At 37.1% G+C, this 27,500-nt stretch overlaps 2 protein-coding genes across 2 annotated transcripts in view; one reads left to right on the plus strand and one right to left on the minus strand.

The window, feature by feature from the left end:
- Nucleotides 1-5,926: 5,926 nt before the first annotated feature.
- On the plus strand, nt 5,927-18,983 carry Vps24 (vacuolar protein sorting 24). Its single transcript, XM_043015934.2, has 5 exons — nt 5,927-6,085; nt 11,787-11,847; nt 12,056-12,235; nt 12,859-13,070; nt 13,627-18,983. Exons 1-5 carry the CDS (start codon nt 6,041-6,043, stop codon nt 13,792-13,794), a joined length of 666 nt encoding a protein of 221 aa, XP_042871868.1. The 5' UTR covers nt 5,927-6,040; the 3' UTR covers nt 13,795-18,983.
- A 2,309-nt stretch (nt 18,984-21,292) lies between these two features.
- LOC122253116 (uncharacterized) overlaps nt 21,293-27,500 on the minus strand; it is a 19,347-nt gene continuing 13,139 nt past the window's right edge. The window contains exon 3 of the mRNA XM_043015933.2: nt 21,293-27,500. This exon is cut by the window's right edge and continues 2,095 nt beyond it. Within this exon, the coding sequence (XP_042871867.2) occupies nt 22,087-27,500 (5,414 nt within the window). The 3' untranslated portion in view covers nt 21,293-22,086.

The following is a 27,500-nucleotide window of genomic DNA, read 5'->3' on the forward strand; positions in this document are numbered from 1 at the left end:
TCTGACACTATAAGAGCAAACAGACAAGCCTTATGTAGTATAGTGTCTATCTTGAAGGCAGCAGGTTATGATGACCGAAAATGCTGTACAACAGATCAAGAATGCAGTGCTTGTGTATCATGATCATGCTTACTACCTATTTTGTTGACGAAAATTGCATCATATCGATTAAATAGCACTATCCAGAGAATATTACTTGTTGAATGCATTAACGTTTATAGAGAAAACATATTCTATCGAACAAACGAGACATATAATGTTATGGAATCTCTCTCTCTCTCTCTCTCTCTCTCTCTCTCTCTCTCTCTCTCTCTCTCTCTCTCTCTCTCTCTCTCTCTCTCTCTCTCTCTCTCTCTCTCTCTCTCTGATTGGTAATGTCTGTTCCTGTGCATGCATGTGGGTGCATTAGAGTGTCTGCAAATCACTATTTATATCGACACTGTGGATACCCAATTCCTTTTTTTCCATTCATTTCTTCATGAGTCAAACATTCCAATAAATGTCCACCTTTACCGGTTCCTATACTGGGGTGGTACGGACATGCTAGGAGGAGGGAGGAACGGCATGGGGAAGAAAAGTGATGGAGATTCCCTGAAAGAGAAGGCGAGAGAGGCCAACAAGGAGGAGGGTGGACAACATCAGGGATGACATGAGGGAAGTGGGTTTGGAAGGAGAGGATCCTGGACACGTGGAGGCAGAGAATCCGCTATGGCGACCCTCCATGGAGTGGGAGCAGCCGAAGGAGGAGGAAATGATTCCGGGAAGTAGACGACCCAGTTTTACTACTTTTTTAATTTCTTATTACTTTTTTATTTTTATTATATTGCTCGCTCGACAAACATCTTTTTCTGCCTTGTTCTATCGCCCGCTTGGGAGACTTCTGTTTGTTTGTTTGCTTGTTTGATTCTTGCACTAAGATATGAATCAAGGGTATCTCCTTGATTTCCAAGATGGTGAATATGGAAGTTTTTTTGGAATTCATCAGTTAAACTTTAAGTGATGAACACTTGATTTTTTTTTCACGCTGTTAAAGTATCTAATGGCATATTGTGTGTGTGTGTGTGTATGTGTGCGCATGTACGTGTGCAAAACTGTGCATGTGCGTGTACGTGTGCGTGTACGTGTGCGTGTGCGTGTGTATGTGTATGTGTGTGTGTGTGTGTGTTGGTGTTTGTGAGGGATACTAGATATAACGTTATCCTGTAGGTTATGCGCGTTAACTGAGCGAAAAATTGTCATTGAGTTAAAAATTATATTTATCTTTTTAATTGCTGCTACTATGCTATTCTTTTCATCTCTGTCGCCACACGTAACTCAAGCATTTGTCCATCTACCTGTCTCTCCTCTATTCGGTGCCAGGGGAAGTCCCTTCTGCCACTTCCCGTGTATTATCCCATCGACGCTGTACCTTCTCTTTATTCATAAAGGATTCTTCTTCTACCCAGTACTCTCTCCAGTCTGCATTTCTTCGCATACAAATTAAACGCAACCTAAATGTGCTGAAGCGAAACTTGAAGTGAATACTGGGACTGTGGTACAGGAGATGAAAATAATGTATCATGGGAGCGGTAACTGGTTCTAGCACAGCCAGAACGCACGGTACCCCCTCCCCCGTTCGCCTACCCTCCTTCCCCGCCTCCTCCTACGTGCATGCTTCTACAACCATCTACTCTTCGCAACATGATTTTTACCACCTCACATCCGTGTCATGAGGGTTCCACACCATCACGCCAAAGCAGCCTCATCATGTTGTTGAAGGGACTCAGGCACACTGTTACGCCATGGAACGTGGCCGTCCGTCCTGTACGACCGGGTGACTTAACACTTATGAGGGGGAGGGGGAGGGGGAAGGCTGAGTGAGTCTCACGTGATGCGCTGGGACTTCCCCCTCTAACAGCGGGGTGCCTGAGGAGTTAATGTAATCCACGAAACGTTTTGGTTTGGTTTACGGTCAGACGGAAATACTTCGCGCTACTTGTGGGTCATGCCATCGCTATGACGTCAGTTGGAGCCACAAAAAAATACGCAAGGTATTTTCAATCTTTTATTAAATTGAAGAACGTTCTTTTTCAATTATAATAAAGGGTATCTCCTTGATTTAGAAATGTTCAGTTTCTCAAGTTCATTTCCGGAAGCCAAAGTGATTAACAGAACTATCATCATCGTCGTTAGCTTTAGGAGTTTGACCCTAGTAACTATAGTCATCGTATTGGTAACTAGGATGACTCCTGAACTGCTAGTTATCCTAGCAACATCACGGACAAGAATCTATTCTGTAATGAGGCGCGATGGTAGCTTTACTATGTTAAATTTGATTTTTTTTTCTATATAACAATATATGTGGTTGTGTGTGTATGTATATGTATGTGTATATATGTATATGTATATATATATATATATATATATATATATATATATATATATATATATATATATGTGTGTGTGTGTGTGCGTGTGCGTGTGCGTGTGCGTGTGCGCGTGTGTGTGTGTGTGTGTGTGTGGTGTGCATATATGCATATACACACATATATATTAACACACACACACACACACACACACACACACACACACACATATATATATATATATATATATATATATATATATATATATATATATATATATATATATATATATATAAATGAAGAGCTGACGGTCATTAACCGGTGAGAGCCCTCGATTGCGTGTGTATGTGTGTGTATAGATATATATATGTGTGTCTGTGTGTGTATGAATAGAAAACAATGCACAGGCCGATCTGACATCAAATATTTAAAACAACTACAATACCTTAAGGGTATTTTTATATTTCTATTTAACAAAAGAAAATCAAAATAAGTTATCTGATATATCAAAGTACGGTCATTACAGACCCTGTTGATTTAAAATCTGTGAATCGGGTGAAACCGAACGATATCTTATGAAAACTATCTTGCACAGTAATGTAATAGAAAACGGCCAACACGTCACAATATTCAGTTTTGTGAAGCACTTCCGCCGGATTTGAATGACTCACATAGTTTGTAAATATTGCAAATTCCACCTCTTGATTAGTACTATATCCGTACGTTTACTCCAAATTGCTCATTGGTGTATTTGTCAACTGGCTTAGGTCCTACGCGTGTTCAATTCGAAACGTGTTCCCGAGAGCTTGACGATTGCGTGGCATGGTGAAATCGGGTTTCTGGCCGATGACTGTGTGTGTGTGTGTGTGTGTGTTTTTATTAGTGAGTGTAGCACATTTTTGTGCGCGTTTATGCGTTTGCATTCACGTCTATGTGGGTGTTTGAATGTTCGTGTGTTTTGTATGGGGGTGCTCCCGTTTGAGTGTATTTCTGTGAGTGACAGGGCGTGTGTTACTGAGTGAGTAAGATTCTCAGTAAGACTCTTCACATTGTTTTATTATTTGTGTTATTACTTGAGTTTTTTTTTAATCAGATCTCATAAAAGTACCAGTGAAATCTGTATATGTTTAAGGAATGTAACAAAAACATCCTAACACATGGAGACACTTGTTACAGAAAGAGAAATGCCCTGTTGAAGCTCAAATCATTGTCAAGGAAGTCTGAATCACATACTGACGTCACACCCAACCCTGGCCGAGATCGAGCCTGTTTTTTCTGAGATTAATACATCCTAAATGTCGCTTTACACGTTTTCATGTTTTTTTTTTGTGCACGTTGCAAGTCCATGCATAAATAAAGGAAGAAAGGGATAGAGAGAGAAACAGAGAGAGAGAGAGAGAGAGAGAGAGAGAGAGAGAGAGAGAGAGAGAGAGCGACAAGGAAGATCTTGTTTTGGCTTTGGGATTTCCGATCTCTCGTTGCGTCTAGGTCGTTCAGCTAAATACAACTTGTATGGCAATTTCCCTTTCACTATCATTCAAACTGCATGTAGGGCAGAGTCGGGGTTTATGCAATGCTGCTAGTTGAGGCTATGTTAGGTAGGGACTGGGACACATACGAGTAGGAGGTACTTTACTCAGCTGCCAGAGCCCGTCATTTTTTTTTTTTTTTCTTTTCTTTTCTTTTTTTTGTCAATTATATTTTGTCTCTCCTTTATTACTTTTTGTCGATATTGATGTTGTTATAAACTTAATACTGCCTTCTTCCTTATTTCCTTTAATCTTTTGTTTCTTCCTTTTGTCTTTTATTTTATTTACACTTCTCATCCTTCCTTTTCTTCGCTTGCATTCCTCATGCAACACGATAAAACTCAAAGTAGAATTTTGCCCAAGTCGCTATGAAGACTCAACAAGATGCTATGATATAAACCCACAGACATTATGAATACTCATCAGAGCGGGGGATTCGGAGAAGGATGCAAATAACTAAATGGCGTTCTGCTCAAGGTCACCGTGGCTCTTACTACGTTTAAGCTATTGTCGAGGTGTGTGTGTGTCCGCTGTTTGGCTTGAATTCGTTTATAAATGATTTTACAAGATACGTGGCTTTTTTTCTTTCTTTTTTTAGCGTGTGTGTATGTGGGAAATGCCACTATCAAACGTTTAAGTGGTTGGATAAATGCGGTTTAGCTTTAATTAAACTCGGCTTGTTAAATTAATGCGTATGGATATTTTTTCTTTAAAGATAGGTGATGAAGTATATACATATATATATATATATATATATATATATGTATATATATATATATATATATATATATATATATATATATATATATATATATATATATATATATATATACATAGTATATATATATATTAGTATGGGGAAGTCCCATTGTAAAATGCTTGAAGAACTTGTTTTTACCACATTTTTGTGATGAGAATCGTGGATATTCCTAAAGCAGGTGACTGAATTGATATCCTCTCTCTCTCTCTCTCTCTCTCTCTCTCTCTCTCTCTCTCTCTCTCTCTCTCTCTCTCTCTCTCTTCTCTCCCTCTCTTCTTTTCCTCTCTCCTCTCCCTCTCTCCTCCTTCTTTTTCTCTCTCCTCTTTCCTCTCTCTCTCCTCCCTCTTTCTCTCTCTCTCTCTCTCTCTCTCTCTCTCTCTCTCTCTCTCTCTCTCTCTCTCCCCCCTCTCTCTCTCCTCTCTCCCCTCTCTCTCTCTCTCTCTCTCCTCTCTCTTTCTCTCTCTCTCTTCTCTCTCTTTCTTTCTCTCTCTCTCCTCCTCTCCTCTCCTCTCTCTCTCTCTCTCTCTCTCTCCTCTCCTTTCCTCTCCCTTTCTCTCTCCCTCTTCTCTTCCCTCTTCTCTCTCTCTCTCTCTCTCTCCCTCTCTCTCTCTCTCTCTCTCCTCTCTCTCTCTCTCTCCCCTCCTCTCTCTCTCTCTCCTCTCTCTCCTCTCCCCCCTTCTCTCTCTCTCTCTCTCTCTCTCTCTCTCTCTCTCTCTCTCTCTCTCTCTCTCTCTCTCTCTCTCTCTCTCTCTCTCTCTCTCTCTCTCTCTCTCTCTCTCTCTCTCTCGCTTTATCTATCTATCAATTTATCTATCTATATATACACACATATATATATATGTATATATATATATATATATATATATATATATATATATATATATATATATATATATATATATGTCTCCCCCCCCCCCCCGAGTTGAATTTCCCACTAAAAAAAAGATAAAAGGCAATATATCTTACACAGCAATGTCTCAAGACAACAAAAGTACGTGATATGAGTATTTTCGGTATCAAAACATTGCATCTTGTATCCGCTTTAATTGATGTATAGTTTGAAGCTCGAAAGCAATTCATTTAAGAAAAATTAAAAGATGTTTCCCTCTTTGTTGACATCCGCTTCCACTTTGTCCGAATGAGGTGGTCGAATTTCCTTTGGCACAATTTTGCATCTTTATCTTTCATAAATATCCTATGAAACCATACCTTTCAAATCGAATTTATCTCTTTTGAAGTCACATAGTTCTCATGAAAGTGAAAATAGTACAGTTATTATCTAAGTGTATTGTACAAGCGACTTCCGCTGGAGAACAAACCACACGAACAAGTCAGTTGACTCATAAGGCAGCCAAGTAAGCGGAGAGAAAAATAATATTTCTAATTTCTGTCGAAACATTGGGAAAATGGGTTTGTTTTCCAAGTCTCCCTCCAAATCTCCCAAAGACCAGGTTCGTAGATGTTGGTGAAATGTATATTGTCTTTCTGTTGGCGAGCGATTCGACTGAATTAGAAGTGTTGCATGCAGTGTGATTGGGTTTTGTGCATTGCAAGGGGTAGGTTTTGTGGTCGTTTCGAAAAGATATGTTTATTCATTCATCTCGTCTTTTGATCAAAGAGGATGGAGAGAAATTGCGGTAAATTCTTTTACTTGGTTGTTCTTAAATAGTACTTATAAAGGCACTGTTCTGCTAGTTTATTATTGTTCTGCTAAGTAGGAATACATGGCTTTAGCTTGAAAAAAATCTGTGATGAACTTCATCACCACATGATGTTTGATGTTATTTATGCTTAACCCATTAGTCGTGGTATTAAATAAATGTTTGTGCAGTAGGATGGCTGGTTTACATGTCTGGCACGGTGCCATCCACATCTATGACCGACTCTGCCTATGCAGCAAATGCCAGTGGGTTAACTAAGCAATTTGCAATGAATGCACTTGTGACTCACAACAATTAGGTTTATGTGCCTAATTGAGAAAATTCTTCAACTTAATTTGTTGTATCTAAAGTACTTTTTGTATATTACTCTTATTTTTTAATAAAAGAAAAAAGAACCCCTCTGTTAGTTAACAATACAAAGGCATTAACTCATTGCAGACAGAGGGAGGTGCCTGACAACCTAACTGGCAGTCAGGACAGGCGGTCTATGACGTTGGTGTCACCAGCTCTCTGGGCAGTGCAGACTAGACTTAAGAATATTTTTCCATACATCCACCACAAAACATAGGTTTAGGCTGACTTTGGAACTCTGTAGCTCTGAAGCTACTGCCGTTATAGTGAAATCCTAAAAAGTAGTTAACCCTATACGGACAGGTGTCATGACCTATGTGATGACTCTAGTTAAGCCCAAAAGACAGGCATCATTGCGTATAAGATGTAAGATTGGAAACAACTTACTGTTGAAGTGCAATCATTCATACAGTTTCATGACTGTCACGTCACTAATTGACTTAAACCCTTGCTTTGCGATGGTTTTAACCATCCACTTGCCTAATTTCACTCCTGCTTGCAACATAGCAAGCGCCCGTAGTTTCCTGCCAAGATTTTCTCTAAACAAGAAGCCATGCAACCTCTCAGAGTGATATTCAGCCACCCTATTCTAAGGGGTGCCAAAAAGAGTTTTTTTTATGATAAATTCAAGAAAAAATTGTATATATATATGAATACAACTGCAAAGTGTATATTCAAATATAATCTATGTACAATGTATACTTAAGGTGAAACTTCATGACATGATAAGACGTCTTCCGAAGTGTTGGAAATATTCCAATTACTCGATATCACGTCATATGTTGTGAATGAGTTAAGGGAAAATTTTCTTTGAGCAAGTCTGTGCTGCTGGGAGCATGGAGACAACCTTTTCCCTGTCTCTCTGATTACTAGCCAGTGCCCAGGGCAGTAGAAATATCTTATTTGGATGGAGAATTAGCTTGCTTGGGTTGAACCAGTACATTATTTATTATCTTCATAAAATGTATCACTTTTACTGCATGTGGATCCAGCCATAGTGGACATCTCATATCAACAAGGAATGCTGGTAGAAAGGTTGTAGTAGGCCTTCTTGATTGATCCAGTGATGATGTGTTTTCTACTTATCTTGGAATCTATCTTCTTTTGCTGTTGCCCTGATGGGTGCTTCCACTGACTGCTCAGCTCAATGCCAACTGCCCACATAGCCATTTACCTTTATATATGACTTATTTTTTAGATGCCATATTATATATATATTTAGAACACTTTCTTATGTCTAGAGAATTTATCATTGAGTACTCTTTTTTATAATGGTGATAGATTTATGTAAGGTTAAAAATTGTCTTGTTACTTTTTTTAATTGTATTTTCATAAAAATAAGGTATTAATTTGTCATGTACATATGTTTCTGGACAAAAAGTAGAGAAAAATAAACAAAAAAGGAAGGCCTGTCATGTGCCTCCATCCAGCTGTGTGTGGCATACACTGAATGGGCAGAGAGACACCCACACTCACAATAGCTGGACAAAAACATCTTTCTTTTCCTGTAGACTGCATCTGCCTCTGCCGTGTATCTTGGGGAAGTGGCTGACAGTGGTCCAGACCCCATAACTCCCATTAAGCATGAGCCTGTGGTAGCTGACAAGCAATCTCAGTCCTGAAGTCCAGCCAAGTAATCTAGCCACTTTTTGTGCACTGTGTAACAGTTAACCTCTTGGGTATGATGACACATGAATGATGTCATTGTAGTAAACCAAAGACCACTGTTTTCTATATTTGTTAGCTGGTATTCTCTTGATTGTTTATGGGCAATTTCTAGCCGTAAGCTAGGGTGCTGGCTCGGAGGGATTGTTGGTCTGATGAGACTTCTCTCTATCTTAGCAAATTCTCCTCCCCAAGGAATGTGGGGCCAACGACACTCTGGATTCACTATGAACTCTAATATCATGTTTTTGGAAAGTTGTAGTCAAGAAGTTAAGGACTGCTATGTGTAAAAGATGGACCAGTAGGTAGAACAGCACCTTCTTGTGCCAGTTAATGCACTTGCAAGCTGGACCATTAGATAGAACAGCACCTTCTTGTGCCAGTTAATGCACTTGCAAGCTGGACCATTAGATAGAACAGCACCTTCTTGTGCCAGTTAATGCACTTGCAAGCTGGACCATTAGATAGAACAGCACCTTCTTGTGCCAGTTAATGCACTTGCAAGCTGGACCATTAGATAGAACAGCACCTTCTTGTGCCAGTTAATGCACTTGCAAGCTGGTCCTTTATGCCAGCTTGTCCCTTAATCGCCAGGGCGATTCTGGCTCTAAATGGTCAGAATGCCGGTGTTTTCGAACGCATAAGCCTAATGCCTCGGGATTCTCAGGCGCACTAGCTGCGAGCGAGCACTGTAAGCCCGCTCACCTGGCTCGCCAGCCTTGACTAAATATCTCGTCGCCGGCATCTGACCCAAAAACCATTGAACATGATAGCAAGTCAACCGTCACAAATAGGTTAAGCCATTGCTGACAAAACTGTTTTGGCTCCAAATGGTCTGAAAGCAAAGGTATTTTGTAAACGCATAAGCCTAACACCTCGGGCTGCTTGCCAGCACGCCAGTCGGATGGAAAGCCATGACAAAATATCTCATCCCCAGCAGCTGATACTGCCACTGCTTGAAAAGCATAAACGAGTTAAACATAACCTTTCATTCTGACTTACATAACCAGGATCTTGGGTTGGCCTTCATCTTCTCAAGAATACACACAGCATTCATTCATCAAAAAGCAGGTAATGAAAAGAGCTAGAAGTATATCAATTGTTGGTATGCAAATTTTACCCTTTTACATAGGTCTGTTAAGTCCGTTAAGTCCATGATTGCTTTCATGGACACAAGAGCATCATTCTTCTTAGTGGCACATATAAATCCAGAAGGCACAGATGTAGCCCCAGTTCTAGCCATTGCTGACGCAGAGTTTGTACACTTAGTCGAACATAACCTGCATGCTTGGGTTGTAAGCGATGGCCTGGAAGCATCCCTGGAAATTCCTCAGACTGTCATCAATGGAGATCCAGTCAGATGGAACATACACTAACAAGAACTGCCACAGGAGTAAGTCAGTCACTGGCTCAACTTCCACTTGTAGTCTCCAGCAAGGCAAGCTTATTTGGCCAAGGTATGGGGGTGGTAGGTCAGTTGATTGAATTGATTCTGTGTGATCATGTCTGGAAAGATCAACTTGGACCAGCGGCCATTGGTTGACCAGTAGTTCTTCAGAGTGGGCTGCGGCTGCACACTAATTGGCAGCCAAAGTGCAAAATTGGTTCCAGCTAGCCCATCAAGGTGTCACTCCATGTCCTCATGTGTGAGGGAGTGGAGACATTTGGCTGACAGACAATAGTGTACCTGAGGAATAAAGGAAATACATAGCACAAACTATGCTTACAAGTTAAAAGTTGTATTTCTTGATAATTAATAGATAAGAGAAACAATGAAACTTACAAATTAGCCTTATAGCGGATAATTTCAGTTCATCTGTCACAGGAGTAGAAGTGATTGTCAGAAGTGTTCCTCTCTCAAGCTCTTGCTTAACCCATTTGCCGGATGACTTGCTGACACATTTCGCGGTTTTTGCGTCAGATGCCGGTGACGAGATATCTGGGCAAGGCCGGCGCTCAGGGTGAGCGAGCGGGCAGCCCAGGCTTGCGGCTTGTGCACCCTAGAATCTCAAGGCGTTAGGCTTATGCGTTCAAAAACCCCGGCATTACGACCATTCAAAGCCGGAATCAAAGTCTGTGGGACCATGTCTTTTTTGACAAAGGGTGCAACATGGGCAGTGCAGAAGGCATGGTCAAAGCAAGGTAGATGGCTGAAGAGATTCAGACCTTCTGTACACCCCATTATATACCTCTTTTTTTCTCACCAGTTAAAGAAATGAGGTAATTTGAAGGAGTCTTAACCCATTCCAAACTCAGTATGAGTTTGATTTTAGAGCAAGGCAGGTTTATGCAACATACCTTGACTTTTCCCACTCTCTTTATGTCACTCGATATAAAATTAGAGCCAGTTTTGTCCTTTTTTTTTTTTTTTAGAGAGAGAGAGAGAGAGAGAGAGAGAGAGAGAGAGAGAGAGAGAGAGAGAGAGAGAGAGAGAGAGAGAGAGAGAGAGAGAGAGAGAGAGAGAGAGAGAGAGAGAGAGAGAGAGAGAGAGAGAGAGAGAGAGAGAGAGAGAGAGAGAGAGAGAGAGAGAGAGAGAGAGAGAGAGAGAGAGAGAGAGAGAGAGAGAGAGAGACTGACTTATATGTGTCATTTGACAGACTCTGTCAATGCTGCAGTTGACAAAAATTGTAATATAGGTCCATATCATCTCATTATTTTCTTTATACTCAGTGTGATAGAAGTATTTCTGTTTTATGGGAGGACAAAAAGCAACTTTATTTTTTTCACATTCATGAATAAATATGAAAAATATAACCATCAACAATGAAAATAACATAAAGAGGTAGGGAAGAAGAAGGAAGCCTGTGCTTATGACTGTGAGTGCCACAGTACAAGGCAGCCCTATTGGCACAGGGGCACATCGTAGAGCATGGTTTAAGTCACCTTCCTCCTCTTGTTCTGCCTCCACATCCTTCATCACCAGTACTTTAGAGCAAGAGGTTGGTAACTAGCTGTGTGCCATCATTCTCTAAAGATAGTGCTGCTGGAGATTGTGGATGGGTGCCTTTCAAGGGTCTTTCTCCTGCTGGTGCTAGAAGAAAATGGTGCCATCTAGGTGTTGGATTCTAGCTGAAACTCATTTAGCTTAAAATTACAGTAGTTATTGCAATTATGATTGCAATGGCCATCATTACATACTTATTACTCATAGTACAATAAAGAAACACAGAGATCCAAAATCCCTCAACATGTACATCACGTTGCCCACCATCAGGCCAAAAAGTGCATCAGTGTATGGAGCCATCTGTATTTAAAAACATTCAAGAAAACATGTAACTGGCATCAAAGGGTTAATAGTTTTAGTTATTTATATTGCTTTTTCCTACATAATATAGAGATTACTCTGACCCTCATAGTCTTTTTTGTATATATGTAAATTATTCAAATAAGTTGGTAGTCTGCTATATTTTAATATAAGATATACTGTCTCATATAAGATCAGGGTAAAAGTAATTTTTTTTGTGTTTTTTCACAGGTCAATGAATGGTGTAGCCGAATTAGAAAAGAGGGATATGGACTTGACCGTCAGATTCGAAGTAAGGCTTTTAATGCCATATAAGTTGAAGAGATTCCCTTTCACCTTTTTTCTTTCTTTCCTTCTTTTTTTTTTCTCTCTTTCTTTCCAGTTTCTCTTATTAATTTGTCAGACTTATGTTGAGAAATGTTTAATAAGATTGTCTAAGGTTTATCATTTAGTAATTTTGATGATTTGACATTGAACTATGAGATTTTCTCTGTGTTCAGCAATCCAGCGTGAGGAAGAAAAGGTGAAGCGCTCCTTGAAGGAAGCTGCCAAGAAGGGAGATAAGGATGTGTGCCGGATGCTGGCCAAGGAGCTGGTGCAGTCTCGTAAGGCCGTGGCCAGGATTTACACAACCAAGGCCCATCTTAATTCTATACAGTCACAGATGAAAACTCAGCTGGGTAAGTTATAAAGTCTATTTTTGTGTATGTGTGAATTTCAGTGGACTTAATAACTATGATTCTTTAAATGGAACTGTACATTATAAACTCTAAAAAATGGGGAATACAGATGCTTCTCTTCTTGAAGCTTATGTCACAAAAAAAAAATATCATAATTTGAAAATGTCTTACATCATAATCCAGTTAATACACCTAATCTATTGAATGTCATAGCTTAGCATAACATACTTTAAATATACTGTAGTTGGGCCGAATCATAGCCAATTTTTCAATAGTGTTGAATATCTTATGTAATATATTGAGCATCATGAGCAGACTTTTTACTGAATACACATTACTTTTGAACCATCATAAAGTCAATAAATCATTAGTTGAACCTGCATAAAATAGATATTGATTTTTTTTTAAATTATTAATATATATATATATATATATATATATATATATATATATATATATATATATATATATATATATATACATATATATATATATATATATATATATAATATATATATATATATATATATATATATATATATATATATATATAAAGTAAAAAGAATTAAAAACTACAAACATGTACCCAAGCCTCATGTACTCTCATTCATCTTTTCATGCAGCAACTCTCCGTGTGGCTGGCTCACTCCAGCAGTCCACAGAGGTGATGAAGACAATGCAGCAGTTGGTAAAGCTCCCTGATATCAGTAGGACCATGCAGGATATGAGTCGGGAGATGATGAAAGCAGGAATCATTGAGGAGATGCTGGAGGACACAATGGAGAGCATGGAGCCAGAGGAGCTGGAGGAAGAGGCACAGGAGGAAATTGATAAGGTAAGGAGGGAAGGACTCTCCTTAGGGTTTGTTAGTTAAACACTTTGGTCATTCAGGCTGCAAGATGGACTGTTCTTACAGGATGATATTCCTCATTTGATGTGGAAAAGGTAATTATATCTTCTGATTGTTATTGTAGGAAGGTAACCATTACCATATGCAAACAATTTCCATTGTTTATGTTATTGTTATCAATGTTGTTTTTGATAATTAAGAAGACAACTGTACTTACTCTATTTTGGATTTTTTTATGACATGGAAATGAAAGTAATCAAGATATTACAGTATTTGTGTTGCCTTACTTATGTTTCTTTCTTTTTTTTATGGGGAAGAAACCTGATGTACATACTTAATAGTTTTGCTGTATGTATGGGAAGATGATCTTCAAAACATGCCTTCATTCAACACCTAATTAGTGATACCATCATTCAATAACTTTATGTCAGTGTTAAGCTATTAGGCAGGAATATCTATGATACTGCTAGATATTCAAAATTTAAAGTTCATCTCATAAACTAGGTAGAGTCCCTTATTGAACCCTTAAAATGCATTCCAGATTCTATGGGAGATAACAGCAGGTGAAATCGGCAAGGCCCCTGCAACAGTGAGTGACGCACTGCCTTCGGAACCAGTAGGAGCAGAAGCCCTTCCCCAGGACTCAGAAGAAGAGGCTGAGGAGGACATGGAGGAGATGAGGACCCGCCTTGAAGCTCTTCGCAGCTGAGTGTGAGGGCGGAAGTTATAAAACAGTGGAACAAGTACAGAAAGAAGTTTTTTTATGTAATATAGAAGTGTTTTGGGGGATTGTTTTGTTTTTAAATACAAGGTTAACATGCAAAGTATTAGCGTAAGAATAGACAGAGTGCTTGTGCTTGTGTTTCAGAAAGAAAACTATAATTTATAGATTAAGAAAAAGGTAAACATATATGAAAAGTTATTGCAATTGATTAATTAAATCACCAAGAGATTACTTTTTAAGACTACAGATTTACTAATTTATCATTTATCATTGGCAATACACACACTGAATGGCCATGATTAAGGTAATGATTGAATATAGTACCATAATGAATATGTGACTTTCATTCACTATAGAGGATTCAAATGAAATGTTGCTTTTCAGAAGTACAACATGGAAAGATTAGTGGACTTGGGGAAAAGATTGAGAAATTTTAATATATGTGTGCATGTAAATGTGTGTGAGTGTCTGTGTGTGGAGAAGTGGAATTTAGCTCTTAACCCATTCACGCCGGGGCAGTTCCGGCTTTGCGCGGTCGCAATACCGGGGTTCTCGAACGCATAAGCCTAACGCCTCGAGATTCTCGGGCGCACAAGCCGCAAGCCTCGGTTGCCCGCTCGCTCTACCCGAGAGCGCGGCTTCCCCTCATAGCGCGTCCAGGGCGTCTGACGCGAAAACCACAATACGTGCTATCACATCAACCGGCGTGAATGGGTTAATTATTCAGTGAATATATATTATGGCCATTTTACTTCATGCATTTATTTTTCCTTCTTCTATTATTTTTGTGACCCTCATGATTGTAATTGAAATTTTAGAAACTATAGTAATTAGGGCAAATGGGTTCAGTATTTTTTTTTTTTTTTCTTCTTCTTTTTTTCTTCTTTTTTTCTGTGATACACAGTAATATTATTTTAAAAATTTTAACTGTTATAATTGTTATTATTATTATTGTCATTATTATTATCAGTTATTGATTAAGTAGCAGAGCAGTAATAATAGACACATCAGCCAGTGCAAGATATTTGATTGTGATTTTGCTGTATGTAGGTGCTTACTAACAGGATGAATATCAATATGATCATTGGTATTAAGATGATATTTTTTAATCATTATCACTATTTCTACACCAATGACATCATCAGTAGTTACAGTAATGAGAAAAATTGTAATCATTACTATTGCTTCTATTACCCACATGATCAATTTCAACCTGTAGTTTAAGGGGAAAAGTAATTAGTCTGATTTAGGAGAATGCAAATAGAGATGTTGTTTCCCTGTGCTTAAACTCAGTATTTTTATTAAATTCTTTGACAGAAGTTGAATAAATGATGGGAGAAATTATGGCTGAGTGTCATCTTATTTTTTGCTTCTCCTTTATTATTAGACTCTTCCTTTTCACATGCATGGCTGCTATTATTTTACTTTTATTATTGTTATCATTCTCATTATTATGTAAGAAATATTACATGGTACTATTCTAGTACTAATACTGCTGCATTATGTACTTTTTTCTCTTTTTTCATCCTAATTGTTATTGTTACTTTACTGTTCCCCAATATTCAGATTCTTGTTATACACTTATCACAAACAGTATTGTTAAGTCCTTTTAGTGGCCAAAACTAGTCTGTAATGATTTATCCAAAATTAAACCTTGTTGCGTGTGGAAAAGTTTATCCTTTGCTGTGAATGCATATTTAGTTTACTTAGTAAATCATGGGATAATATTTTTACTTCCTTCTTTTGATGGGTTCTCAATAGATTTCCTTTACTTCCTTCATAAAACACCTATAAGCATGCATGAAAAAATATATAAGAATCATGAGATAGCTAAAATGGCGGTATAATTTTTTTTTAACATAGAGCATTTGAAAGAAAAATGCTCAAGGCTTTGTAAACAGGCACATCAAGGCATGTCAAGAGATGCAGGTTCCTTTATTTATTTCTGCCTCTGTATATCACCACAGTTCATCTAATAACAAAATCATTTCATTACTAATATGAAGGCACCTCCTGAAGCTTTTACACTGAATTTATATATTTTTTTCTCCCTTTCTTTGTGCCATGACATAAGACTTGTTAAATTGATCATCATAAAATTTCTAGGGGAAAATGGAAGGTTTGCGAGAGATTGACTTGTAAGTATGCAATGAATGTTTGTTCTATGATATCCAAATGCTTTGCTTTGGTTGACTGATACAAATATTTAGCTGCTTAAAGTAATGATGAGGCCATGTATATGTCATAAGATTGCATTATTCACCAGTGATAGACTTAATAGAAAACTTTAAGTTTGATTATTTTAATGTTTTCTTGTCCTTGTAAATAGCATAAACATACATGTTCATCAATAAGAATTGCAATATATGGTATATGATATTCTTACACAGTTCTTCTAACATGAATAATTACAAGTATCTTAAGGAGTTTTCATTAGATATTTTGCCTTATTCACTCAAATGTATTTCTTTTATTGTGTAGAAAACTTTTGTAATGTTGTCTGGTAACTCATTTGTCAGCAGTGTAACTTTGTATGATGTATCTGAATTTATACCCAGGATTTTCTTTCCATTTATATGTGCCTGTTCAAGAAGAGTTTACTCTTCTTGTATGAATGAACTTATGGTCGGAATTGTTCTTTGTATACATCCATACTCTTTTATTTTATGGTACTAAGTTCAACACCCGAGTGAACTAAAACACACTCTATAGTGAGGAGCCAGCTACTAATTGATATATATCATATTAATGGGTGAAAAAATAATATTGAGAGTAATTATGAAATTATACATGTTATATTGTATTTTCAGCTTCTGATAGAAAGATAACTTTAAAAACTGTATAACTGATTCAGAATTTACCTTGTAAAGTACCTGACATTTTGATTAATAAACTGCCACAAGTGCTTCATTAAACTGATTCATTTTTATAATGTTGGATGGTAATTTGCATCCTGTGTTCATGGGGAAAATGCACCTGAAGGAAAAAAGTCTTGCCAAAGCTTAATTGTCGTCCTAAAGGTTTTCCATTACTGTGAATGTGTACTCTGCCATAGTGTAGTTAGAATTTAGAAAGCTTGCAGCAGTGAACTTGAAAGACTGCATATGTTAAATGTAAAACTGGTTAAATGAGAAATGAGACTGATGTAAATGGCCTTGCATCATTTGTTTATTAAAATGTGGGATGAAAAAAATATTTGTTACTTCATTTAGATTTTTTTATACTGTTGATTATAGTTTTTAAGTATTAACATCAACTTGAATTTGATCTGTTTACAGCTGTAATATCTGTATAGCATTCTCTGATTTATTATTTTGATCGTATATCAATACTAATTTGCATTTTGTTGAGGATTTTAGTGTTATTTGATTTTTTTGATTTTTTTATTGCACAGATAATGCAAACTATATTTTTTATTTGATATGTCAGTTTCACCAGTATGTGAAAGGTACACAGCACACAATACTCAGCAAATATACCAAATATATGGTATGAAAGAAAGTCTTCAGTTGGTTGTATGCAGAAACTTACAGTATAATAAAGAAGGCTACTTTATTAAAAGTGAAGGCTACTTCATCAAAAATATTGTCAGCCTTTAACCCTACTTGTGCTATGTATATCACTAGTACTATTAGGCTAGACTATGGTAATTAATAAATTTCTGAGACCACTTTAACCCAGTGACACATGATGGCATCTATACATGTCACAGCCAGGTGGCACTTATCTGTACCATGATAATGGAGGTTGCTCTCTGTTCTGTGCACTTCATAATTATGGTTCCAACAGCAGAAGTTCTTGTGCATCAACCTTCCCTTGTTTTTTGTACTTTTATTGAAAAACAATAATCTGCATATTCAGAAGATAATAGGGAAAAAACACTTTCTTTACAATCTGTAAAGTAAGTGAAGGAAAGAAGGAAGGATAGGTGGAGGGGAGAAAAATGAATGAATGAATTATTGAAGGGCAAGAGAACCTGGTGATTATACACCCACATCAACTGAGACCATTTTTTAGTTACTTTTATTTCAGTTTTTAAACAGAATTATCATTTTATTGATTTAATGCTGTAAAATTGTGCTTTCTTTTATTCCCATACATTTTGATATTTAATTAGACTAAAATTTTGGTAGGTAATCAGATGCAAATGCTGTGAATGGCAAGGGCCAACAGTTTATATTGGTAAATCAGAAAAAAGTGTAGATTTAGAAAGTACTATCACCTAAGATACAACATAACATTGGTTTAATTTTTTAGTGAGCTCTCTCAGCTCTATAAAAATAATCCTCTTTACCTCTAACATAGGTTGTATCATCAGAGCATTTCAATTTTTGCAATATAGATTTAGATTATAAGATTTTCCTTTTTTTTTTTTTTTTTTTTTTCTTTACTTTTATTTCACTATTTCTCTTTTATCTATCATAGCATATTTTAATCATTTTAAATATAAGCATCTTGAACCTACTTCTATTTAGCATTTTTCCTTTTGGAACCATCCCAGAAATTGGGAGTAAGACTAGGGTAAATTTTGGGCCAATTTCATTTACAGGATCACATTTCTGGCATGACCCCCCTAGAATGTTACTCAGTGTTGTATAATTATAAGCCTTATTTTGCCATTTAACCACTTGACATTGGGTACACTTTATACATGGCTTGATGATTTCCCCATTTTAATCCTACATCAATGAGATATCCCTTTGCTGCCATAGACATCATGATATGCTCCGTGGTCACTGGTAGCAAGGGATTGATTAAAAGCCCACTTAAGCCATTGCTTAAAAGAAGTCATGATGCAGTCATAAAGGTCCCACTCCAATAGGATTATAATCCTTTTAAAAATGTGAAAATTGGAATTTTTATCAGATCTTGAATCATATCTCAGTCTACCATATAGTTTGAGCCTGCATATTATAAAAAAAATATTTTTTATTATTATAAAGTTTGAGGGTTATTATTCTTTGTAAAAAAAATAAATAAAATAAAATCTAAAATTAATTTTCAGACTAAAAGGATCAAATTATACATATTTATGGCCCACAAATTATAGAAAGTAAACAAATTTGTTGAATCATGTTCTTTTTTTCATGCATGCTCCAAAATCTTCAAAAAATTAATCCAATTGTATTTAGTTTCTGGGACTTTTTTTTTTAATAAATGTTAATTGAAATTTATTAGTATCATCTTTGCTTTTCTTTTCCTTGTAATTATTTGATATTTTAATGAAATGTCCTCTAAATTGTAATTATGATTTCCATAAAATATGGTCACATTTAGCTGCTGTCTATCATTCCAAATTAATAACAATCCATTGAACCCAGATAACAATAATAAATTTTGCAGAGAGCTGAGTTACAGGAATGTGTTCTGTATACTTCGTTTTTACTTTTCAGTTATTTCCATTAGTTCTTACAATCACACTAAGAGTATTCTCATATTGGTAACTGACAATTGAAAATATTATAATTCCTTTGAGTACCATAGAGAAAGCGATGAAATACAAGACGCCAACTGACTCTGCTCTAAAGTACGGGCAATGCAGGATATGCAGGCAGAATGAGAAGTGGAAGATGAACCACACCAGATGCAGTAGCTCCATTGTACCCTTGTAAAAAGCAGGAGCCAAAATGGACTTCATACTATTAGTTGATGGTAATATTAAGAAAGCCTCTCATGAGTGAGAGAGAGAGAGAGAGAGAGAGGAAAGAGAGGAGTGAGTGAGTGAGTGTGAGAGAGAGAGAGAGAGAGAGAGAGAGAGAGAGAGAGAGAGAGAGAGAGAGAGAGAGAGAGAGAGAGAGAGAGAGAGAGAGAGAGCGAGAGAGAGAGAGAGAGAGAGAGAGAGAGGAGAGAGAGAGAGGAGAGAGAGAGAGAGAGAGAGAGAGAGAGAGAGAGAGAGAGAGAGAGAGAGAGGAAGAGAGAGAGAGAGAGGGAGAGAGAGAGAGTGAGGGTGAGGGTGAGAGTGAGAGTGAGAGTGAGAGTGAGTGTGAGAGAGAGAGAGTGAGAGTGAGAGTGAGAGTGAGAGTGAGAGTGGGAGTGGGAGTGGGAGTGGGAGTGGGAGTGGGAGTGGGAGTGGGAGTGGGAGTGGGAGTGAGTGAGTGTGTGTGTGTGTGTGTGTGTGTGTGTGTGTGTGTGTGTGTGTGTGTGTGTGTGTGTGTGTGTGTGTGTGTGTGTGTGTGTGTGTGTGTGTGTGTGTGTGAGAGTGTGGGGGTGGGAGTGGGGGTGGGTGGGTGGGTGAGTGAGTATGTAAGTGTGTGAGTGAGTGAGTGAGTGTGTGTGTGTGCATCTGCATATGCATGTGTGTTTCACTTAACATCCCAAACCTAGATGGCATTACTTTCTTCTAGCACCAGCAGGAGAGGAAGCCTTGAATGTTACCCATCCATGGTCTCTAGCAAGCACTATTTTTATAGAGGGATGGCACATAGCAAGTTGCCGACCTCTTGCTCTAAAGTATCACAGATGAAGGATGTGCAGGCAGAACGGGAAGAGGAAGGTGACTCGAATCATGCTCAATGTGCCCTTGTGCCACTAGGGATGCCTTTTACTGTGGCACTCAGTCATAAGCACAAGTTTCCTTCCTCTTCCTTACCTCTTCATGTTATCTTCATTGTGGATGGTTATATATTTCGTATTCGTCCATGAGTACATAAATACAAAGAAATAATGTTGCTTTTTGTCCTCCCATAAAACTGCAAACCTTATATCACACTCAGTATAAAGAAAATGATGAGCTGATATGGACCCTCAACTACAATTTTAGTCACTTGCAGCATTGATAGAGCCTGTGATATAACAGATATAATTCTCTAAAAACAGTAAAGCACACAAAAATTAAAATACAAAAATAGATCTAGCTATACAATGAATGACTAAAAGAGAGGGGAAAAGTCAAGTTATGTTGTGTGAAGCTGCCTCACTCTGAAATAAAAATCCATCCCTGAGACTGGGCAAGCGAATATATCCCCCGTTCACAATTGGTTAAATAGATGAGCCATATTTAAAAAAACAATAGTATCTTCAAACATTCTGGTAATCTTTTAAACTTGGGTATTTTCATAAAAAAAAACAGCAAATACAATTTCAGTTCTTATTCTCTCTCCTACTCTCCTACTCCACCCTCCCTCTCATTCCCTCATGTTTCCTTATCAACCTTTCCTACTCCAAGTTACACTCTCTTACTCACTCACTCACTCTTTTTCCACCCTTATTTTTTCTATTCTCCCCTCCCATTATGGTCTTCAACAAAGAAATTAATATAGTACACAAAAATATCTTTAATATCATTCTGATAATGAATTTGGAGACTGAAATTACATATTCACTTTTCTCAACTGTTGCATCAAGACCTGAACTATGCATGTTGTGCTGATACAGAACATGTAGTTGCTGCATTGTCAGGCATTTTAAGAAAGTCTGTTGATTACATTGTGAAGTACTATTTAGTACAATAGATGAAAGTTCAGGTCATAAAAGCACAACTGTCCTCTTACTTTTTATTTTTTTTATTTTTGAGTTCTAAAATAAGCGATTCAGTGAAGAAAGAAAAGCAATCAATAAATAAATCACAAATTTGGAAAATTATACTGAAGAACTGCAGCATCAAAACAATCTCAAGAATTTAAAATAATAATTTTCTTAAAGCCAGAGTGAAGGCTGAAAATAAAACTTTTCTTTTATATATCTTTAGTAAACAATCTTTACAGAAATCAAGAAAACTGTTGCCTCTAAAACACACTGAAGATACAAGACTTAAAAAGGTTATCCATGACTGTTTGGCCAATTTAATATCCTTTTGAACAGATCTCAATAATCAATTATACTGAAGTAGTATAAAATAGCAACAAAAATGGTATTTCTCTTCTACAACTTGACTAACAAGAAAAATGGAAGCATTCCATATTTCATAAATTCAACTACATAAATATATAATGGTATATATGGCATAAAAGGGAATGAAAGGGGAGAGTCAATATGGCATAGGAAGAAGAAAGGGGAAGAGAATAGGTCAGAAAAAGGAAAATTGAAGAAAAGAGGTCACAAAATTTGACTGACACTAACTATTTTCCTGTGTTAAATGTATCTTGTATTACATTACAAAAACATATTTCCACTAAATAACAATTATGACAAAAGAAATTCATATCAACTCCAAACTTATAATCAAATTTCAAAAATGAAAGATACTTTCATATAAAAATAGTAAACAGCTTTGATAATTATTGCAAAATTGGTTACATATATATTTCATACTCTTCTGAATACTGGAATGGTAAAACTTCACTGGTCTTCCAAGTTTTCTGTAAACTCCTGTATTGTACTTGACAGCTCATCCATCCTCTGCATCCGGGCGCGATACTTGTCAGCCATCCAAGAAAAAAAGGACAGCTGGTGCTCCATGTCCTTAGAAGATTCCATGCACTCGTGCTTGAAGCAGTCATTTAGAAATGTGTTCTTGCGTTTTTCTAGCAACAGCTCTTTGTAGAAATCTTCTGATACCTGTCTTTCTGCTTCCAAAGTCAGCTGAATGTTTCTGTAATTTTCCAAAATGGTATGCATTTCTTCCTCAAGGGAACTGGTTGTCTGACTCTCACTGTTAATATGAGATGGCTGGTCTAGGTTACTTGAGTTTTTCCCAATCTTTTTCCTCTCAATTTTTAGTAGTAAGTTTTTGTTTTTCTTCTTCTCCTCCAACAAATGGCGACTAACACCCAGGCTCATCTTCTTTTCTTCATCCAGTTGTCTTCTCATGTCACGCACTTTCATCAATTCCTGGTCTAGGTTCCACACTTTTTGCTTAGGTATGCCAAACCCTAATTCTTTTCTCAGCTGTTCTCTAGACATATCAATAGCTTGCAACTGCTGTGCAAGAAAGCTCTTTGCTGCACTTAGTTCTTCAATGCAGTTCTGAGCATTACTCAATTGATGCTTCCAATAACCTTCCTTCTCAATCAATAATGTGTAATTGTGTTTGTTTGTTTCTTGTTCTGCTTCCAATATTTTTTTAGCCTTAGTGAGAGTCTCTGCCTCCTCTTCCATTTGTTGTATCTTAGTTTTTCCTTCCTCCAACAATTTCTTTGACTGTTCTACCTCAGTAGCAAATGACTCCCTCAAAATCCCTATTTCCATTTTACAGTTCCCATGTTCTGTTACAATCTCTTTTAACTCTTCCTGTTGTAGCTTCAGAGCATTCTGTAAACTCTCTTTCTCTCCCAACATATCCTTTATCAGTTGGCATCTATATCCATTTGCTTTTTGGTGACTTGATAACTCCTCTCCCAGTGATGCCAACTGAACCTTGATGTCCTGCATGATGCAATCAAGACTAACAATTGCCTTTTCTAGGCTCAGTTCCCCAGCACTGGGCTTTTCTTCACATGGACCTTTTCCCTCTTCTGTTGTTTCCATCTCTCTATGACTGCCTACCTTTTCCTCATTTACTTGCCTCTTCCCTACTTGGTTCACAGCAATTTCTATCTTCTCCTCTATTAAGGAATTTAAGAGTTCCATTACCTCTTCTTTTACTGACTGTAACCCTTCTCCCATATTTTTTATTTTCACAAACAGGCAGCTTCTTTCACAATGTAAATCTTCCAAAGCTTTCACTTTCTCTGCAATTCTTTCATTGGCTGCTACTAAATCCTTTTCATATATTTCATCCTTTTCTGCTATACATAATTTTAATTTATCTACCTCCTTTTCCATATCTGAAACACTATTTCCATAACTCTCAATTTCTTTTTCATGTAATTCTTCCTTCCTTTTTAAATCCATTTTCAAATTATCCAGTTCTTTTTGGTAGTTTTGCAAAGCTTTGTCTTTGTCCTCCATATTTCTAGAGAGTTTTTCCCTTGTTTTTGCAGCTTCAACTAAAGAAACTTCATTCTCCAACAAGAGCTGATTAACCCTCACTCTCTCCCTTTCAATTAATGTGAGTGCAACATCCCCTTCCTTGACCTGCCTCTTCAGTTTCTCATTGTGATCTAAAATCTGTGCCATAACAATCTCTCTTTTCCTTGAAACAGCCTCTACTTTTGCTCTTCCTTTCATTTCTTTGTCATTTCTATATTTCAAGTCCTCTATGATCTTTTTCAGCTTCTTGATTTCTTCCAAAGGGTCTTTGCTTTGTTTTCCTAGCTTGTTTCCTGAAATTTTACCTTTGTTTGTTTTACAATTATTTGGAATCCTCAGTGCTTTTTTCTCAGCATTTGTTTTAACCTGCACCATTTTAGCCTTCTTTTCGACATCATATTTGCAACGTTTACTTTCCATGGTTCTCATCTGTTCAATATCTAACATTATTTCTGTGGAGAGATTTCTTTTTCTACCCATTTCTCCATGGCCAGCCACCAAGTTATGGCATTTTCTTTCTCTTGTGATGATTGAATACAAGTTGTCATGCCAACCACTTTCCTGTGATAACTTTTCATTGGAATGCAATTTACCTTGTCCTGTAGCTGTCCCATTATTGGTACTTGTTGAATGAGGAAAGATTTTATTCTTATTCCTCTGACAATATTCTGAATATGTTATTTTCACAGGATAAGTCTTTTCCATTATTTTTGATTCTTTTCCTTCAAAAACTCTTTTCCTATCAGCATCTGCAGTCTTCAAGCCTGTACCTTGCTTAGGCAATTGCAACCTTGGCTCTGCTTGATCAGATAAACCTTTTTTCGGTTCCAAGTTCATAAACTCTTGTTTACAGTTATCTTCTACACCAAATTTTAAATTTGTTCTCTCCTCTGAATTGAAGTCTTTTATTGTCTGATCTTCAACATTCTTCTCTAACTGCAGCATTTTGGAAGTTTCACCCTTATTATAATTCTCATAATTTGTGAAAAACCATATAGAACTTGTTTTCTGACTGTTCATATCTTCTTTGTGCTTGTAGTTGTTGTTTTCTTGGATTGTACTTCCTGCTTCTACTTTAGGAACATTCTCATACAAACTTGCAATGCTAGCATTTCCTTCCTTCTCTGTGTTTGTCTTGTGCTGATAAATCCCTATCTCCTTATCAGTTGCTCTTCTTTCTTGAAGGGTATTAAGCATTCCTTGCTGTACTTTTGAACACTCTTCAGTCTGCAGACTATCCATGGCATTCCTATGGGAGCTGTCAGAGCTCTGAACTTCAACTTGACTTATACTTCTTTTCATCATAGATTTCACACCTGTTGCTGACTGAAATGGATCTGATGTATGATAAATTCTATCTTTGTTCTTTTCACAATAACCACTGGATTGATTTTGAGCTTTTATACTATTTGAGATGCCCACACCATCACTTTCAGTCTTTAATGGTATAGTTTCCTTATCTACAAGGAAATTTTGCATGTACTCAATAATGGTACTTTTGGTTTGCAATTGTTGCTTGAAATATGCAATCTCCTTATTCTGCACACTCAATTTTTCTTCCAACTGCGCATTCATTTCTTCACGTGTAATGATGCACTGCTGCAGAGTAGCATTCTTCCTCTTCATTTCCAACATTTCTTTCAAATCACAAGTTGGAGTCCCAGGTTTGGCTCTTTCTACTAGGTACTCCACTTCTCTTTGTAAATCTTGCACCCTTTTACAGGCATTCCGCAGCTTCTCATCTCTCCTTGCTAGCCCCTCGCCTTCCATGGGATATTTCCCAGTTGAAAAGGAGATATCAGAACTGCTTGGAATTTCACTGTCTAACTTACTGACAGGCTCCAAGCATTTTCTACAGGTTCTCCCCACTGCCAGCTGAGATGTTCGTGACTCTTTCTCTTTAACAAAAGCTTGATAGTCAGAGAAATTTTTCTGTAGCTGTTTTATAAACTTTTCTTTTTCACCCAAAATATTGTTGCACTGGATCAATCTGTTCTCCAAATCTGCTAAATGTTTATAATATTCCTCCATGTAGTGAGTCACTGACTCATCTTCAGTCTGTTTATCTTGCCTTTTCTGAATATCATTTTTACTAGTCCAATATTGCTTTTCTTTCTGTTGATCAAGGAGATTCTGTTGTTGATGAATGACAGAAATCTTCTCCTGCAGACTAAAGTTGGCCAATCTTAAGTCCTGGCTGACACCATAGTATTGGTCTTCTAAAGATCTGATATACACATCACGTTCTCGCAGTGAGCAATGAGCAATGTGTAATTTATGCTCAAGTTGACCATGAAAAGATCTGCAGGACATCGTTTCACTCTTTAAATCTGCTATTTTCTCTTCATTCTGTGCAATGGTACGATCCTTTTCCCCTAAAAATTGCTGCTGTGTTCTTAGTTCCTCCCTTAGTCGACTATTGTGTGATTCCTTATAGTTGACCAATTCCTTAGTATTTCTCAATTTTTCCTGAAGATGATTAATCAGTGAGTCCTGATCTTTCTGCTTTTTTTCAGACCTACTTTCCATGGGCAGCCCAGCCTTTGACTTACATCTCAAAACAAGTTCATTTTTGTGCTGAATCACTTTGTCTCTCTCTTCTATTGCATCCTTAAGGTCTGTCACTTTCTGATGGAGCTCACTATTCTCTGCTTCTTTCTCCTGTACCAGCTCATAAAGGTTTAGGAGAACTTCCTCAGTTTCACTGAAAAAATTTATCTCTGTTTTATGGCTTTTGTAATTGCTTGATTTCAAGCATGTTTCTAGGTTTTTGCCTCCATGAATCTTTAAAAACACTTTGATTCCATTTATTTTTTCTTGCAATTTTTCCTTTATGCTTTTCAATTTTCTTTTCACTGACACCTGCTTTCCTCTTAGAACTTGAATTTGTGTTCTTTTTACATTAAGCTTTTTTATTAAAACTCCAAGCTTCTCTTCTGTTTTGTCATATTTGCACTTCTTACTGGATGCAACAGATTTTTTCTTTGTATTATTGGAGAACCCTGGATTACATGTGACTATGTGCTGGCAAATATCAGGAATCTTTTCAAAGATCAAAGACCAACCTTCATGCTTGGGCAATACATACAAAGTCTTCTTAAGAACTTCTTCCCATTGTTTCCTCTTGTATGCATCACAATTTTTTGAGATGATTCTGTGTAATAATTCATACTGCATGAACTGTTGCCTGTTTATTTCTGTGAAGTCCCTATTTGTTGGTTTGCATATTTTGCAAATCCAAGCATAAATATCTTCATAAGAAAATTTTCTAAGGCTGAGGGCTGCCATCACCAGTTCCACAGTTAGATATGAACGTGGCACAATCAGAAGCTGTTTCTTACAACCAAGAGCTCCTGATATGGTAAGCAGAGAGGTCATCTTCACCTGTTCATTCCAACATGAAACACTGATGATGTCTGTCTGTGATAATGAGCTGGAAGTATTTTCCTTCACACCATTTGATTCTGGTGCACCTTCATAATGCTCTTTCTGTACAAGACAGTGCACTGATCTAGATCGAAGTTTATCTTTAACTGCCTCTGTTAATTCACTTTCTAATTTCTGAACCTTCACAAAACCTTCAAATTCAAATCCTTTCATACTGGTGCCATCTTTATTATGATCTAAGACCCTTGGATAGTGTTCTTCCTTCTGAGCATGCCCTTCTTCATCACTGCTTCTTCCAATTCTTTCCTCATCTGAATTCTTTAATAAATCCTGCTGATGATAATCATCAAGTTGTTTAATTCCAGCTGATAAGTTTTTCATATCAACATCATCTCCTTTCTCATGAATTGTCTCCAGTACATCCAGTATTGCTTCTTTGGTGTCTGTCTCTTTTC

Source organism: Penaeus japonicus, unplaced genomic scaffold, assembly GCF_977035675.1.
Source record: "Penaeus japonicus unplaced genomic scaffold, GWHDUDI00000001_assembly GWHDUDI00000015, whole genome shotgun sequence".
Taxonomy (NCBI): domain Eukaryota; kingdom Metazoa; phylum Arthropoda; class Malacostraca; order Decapoda; family Penaeidae; genus Penaeus; species Penaeus japonicus.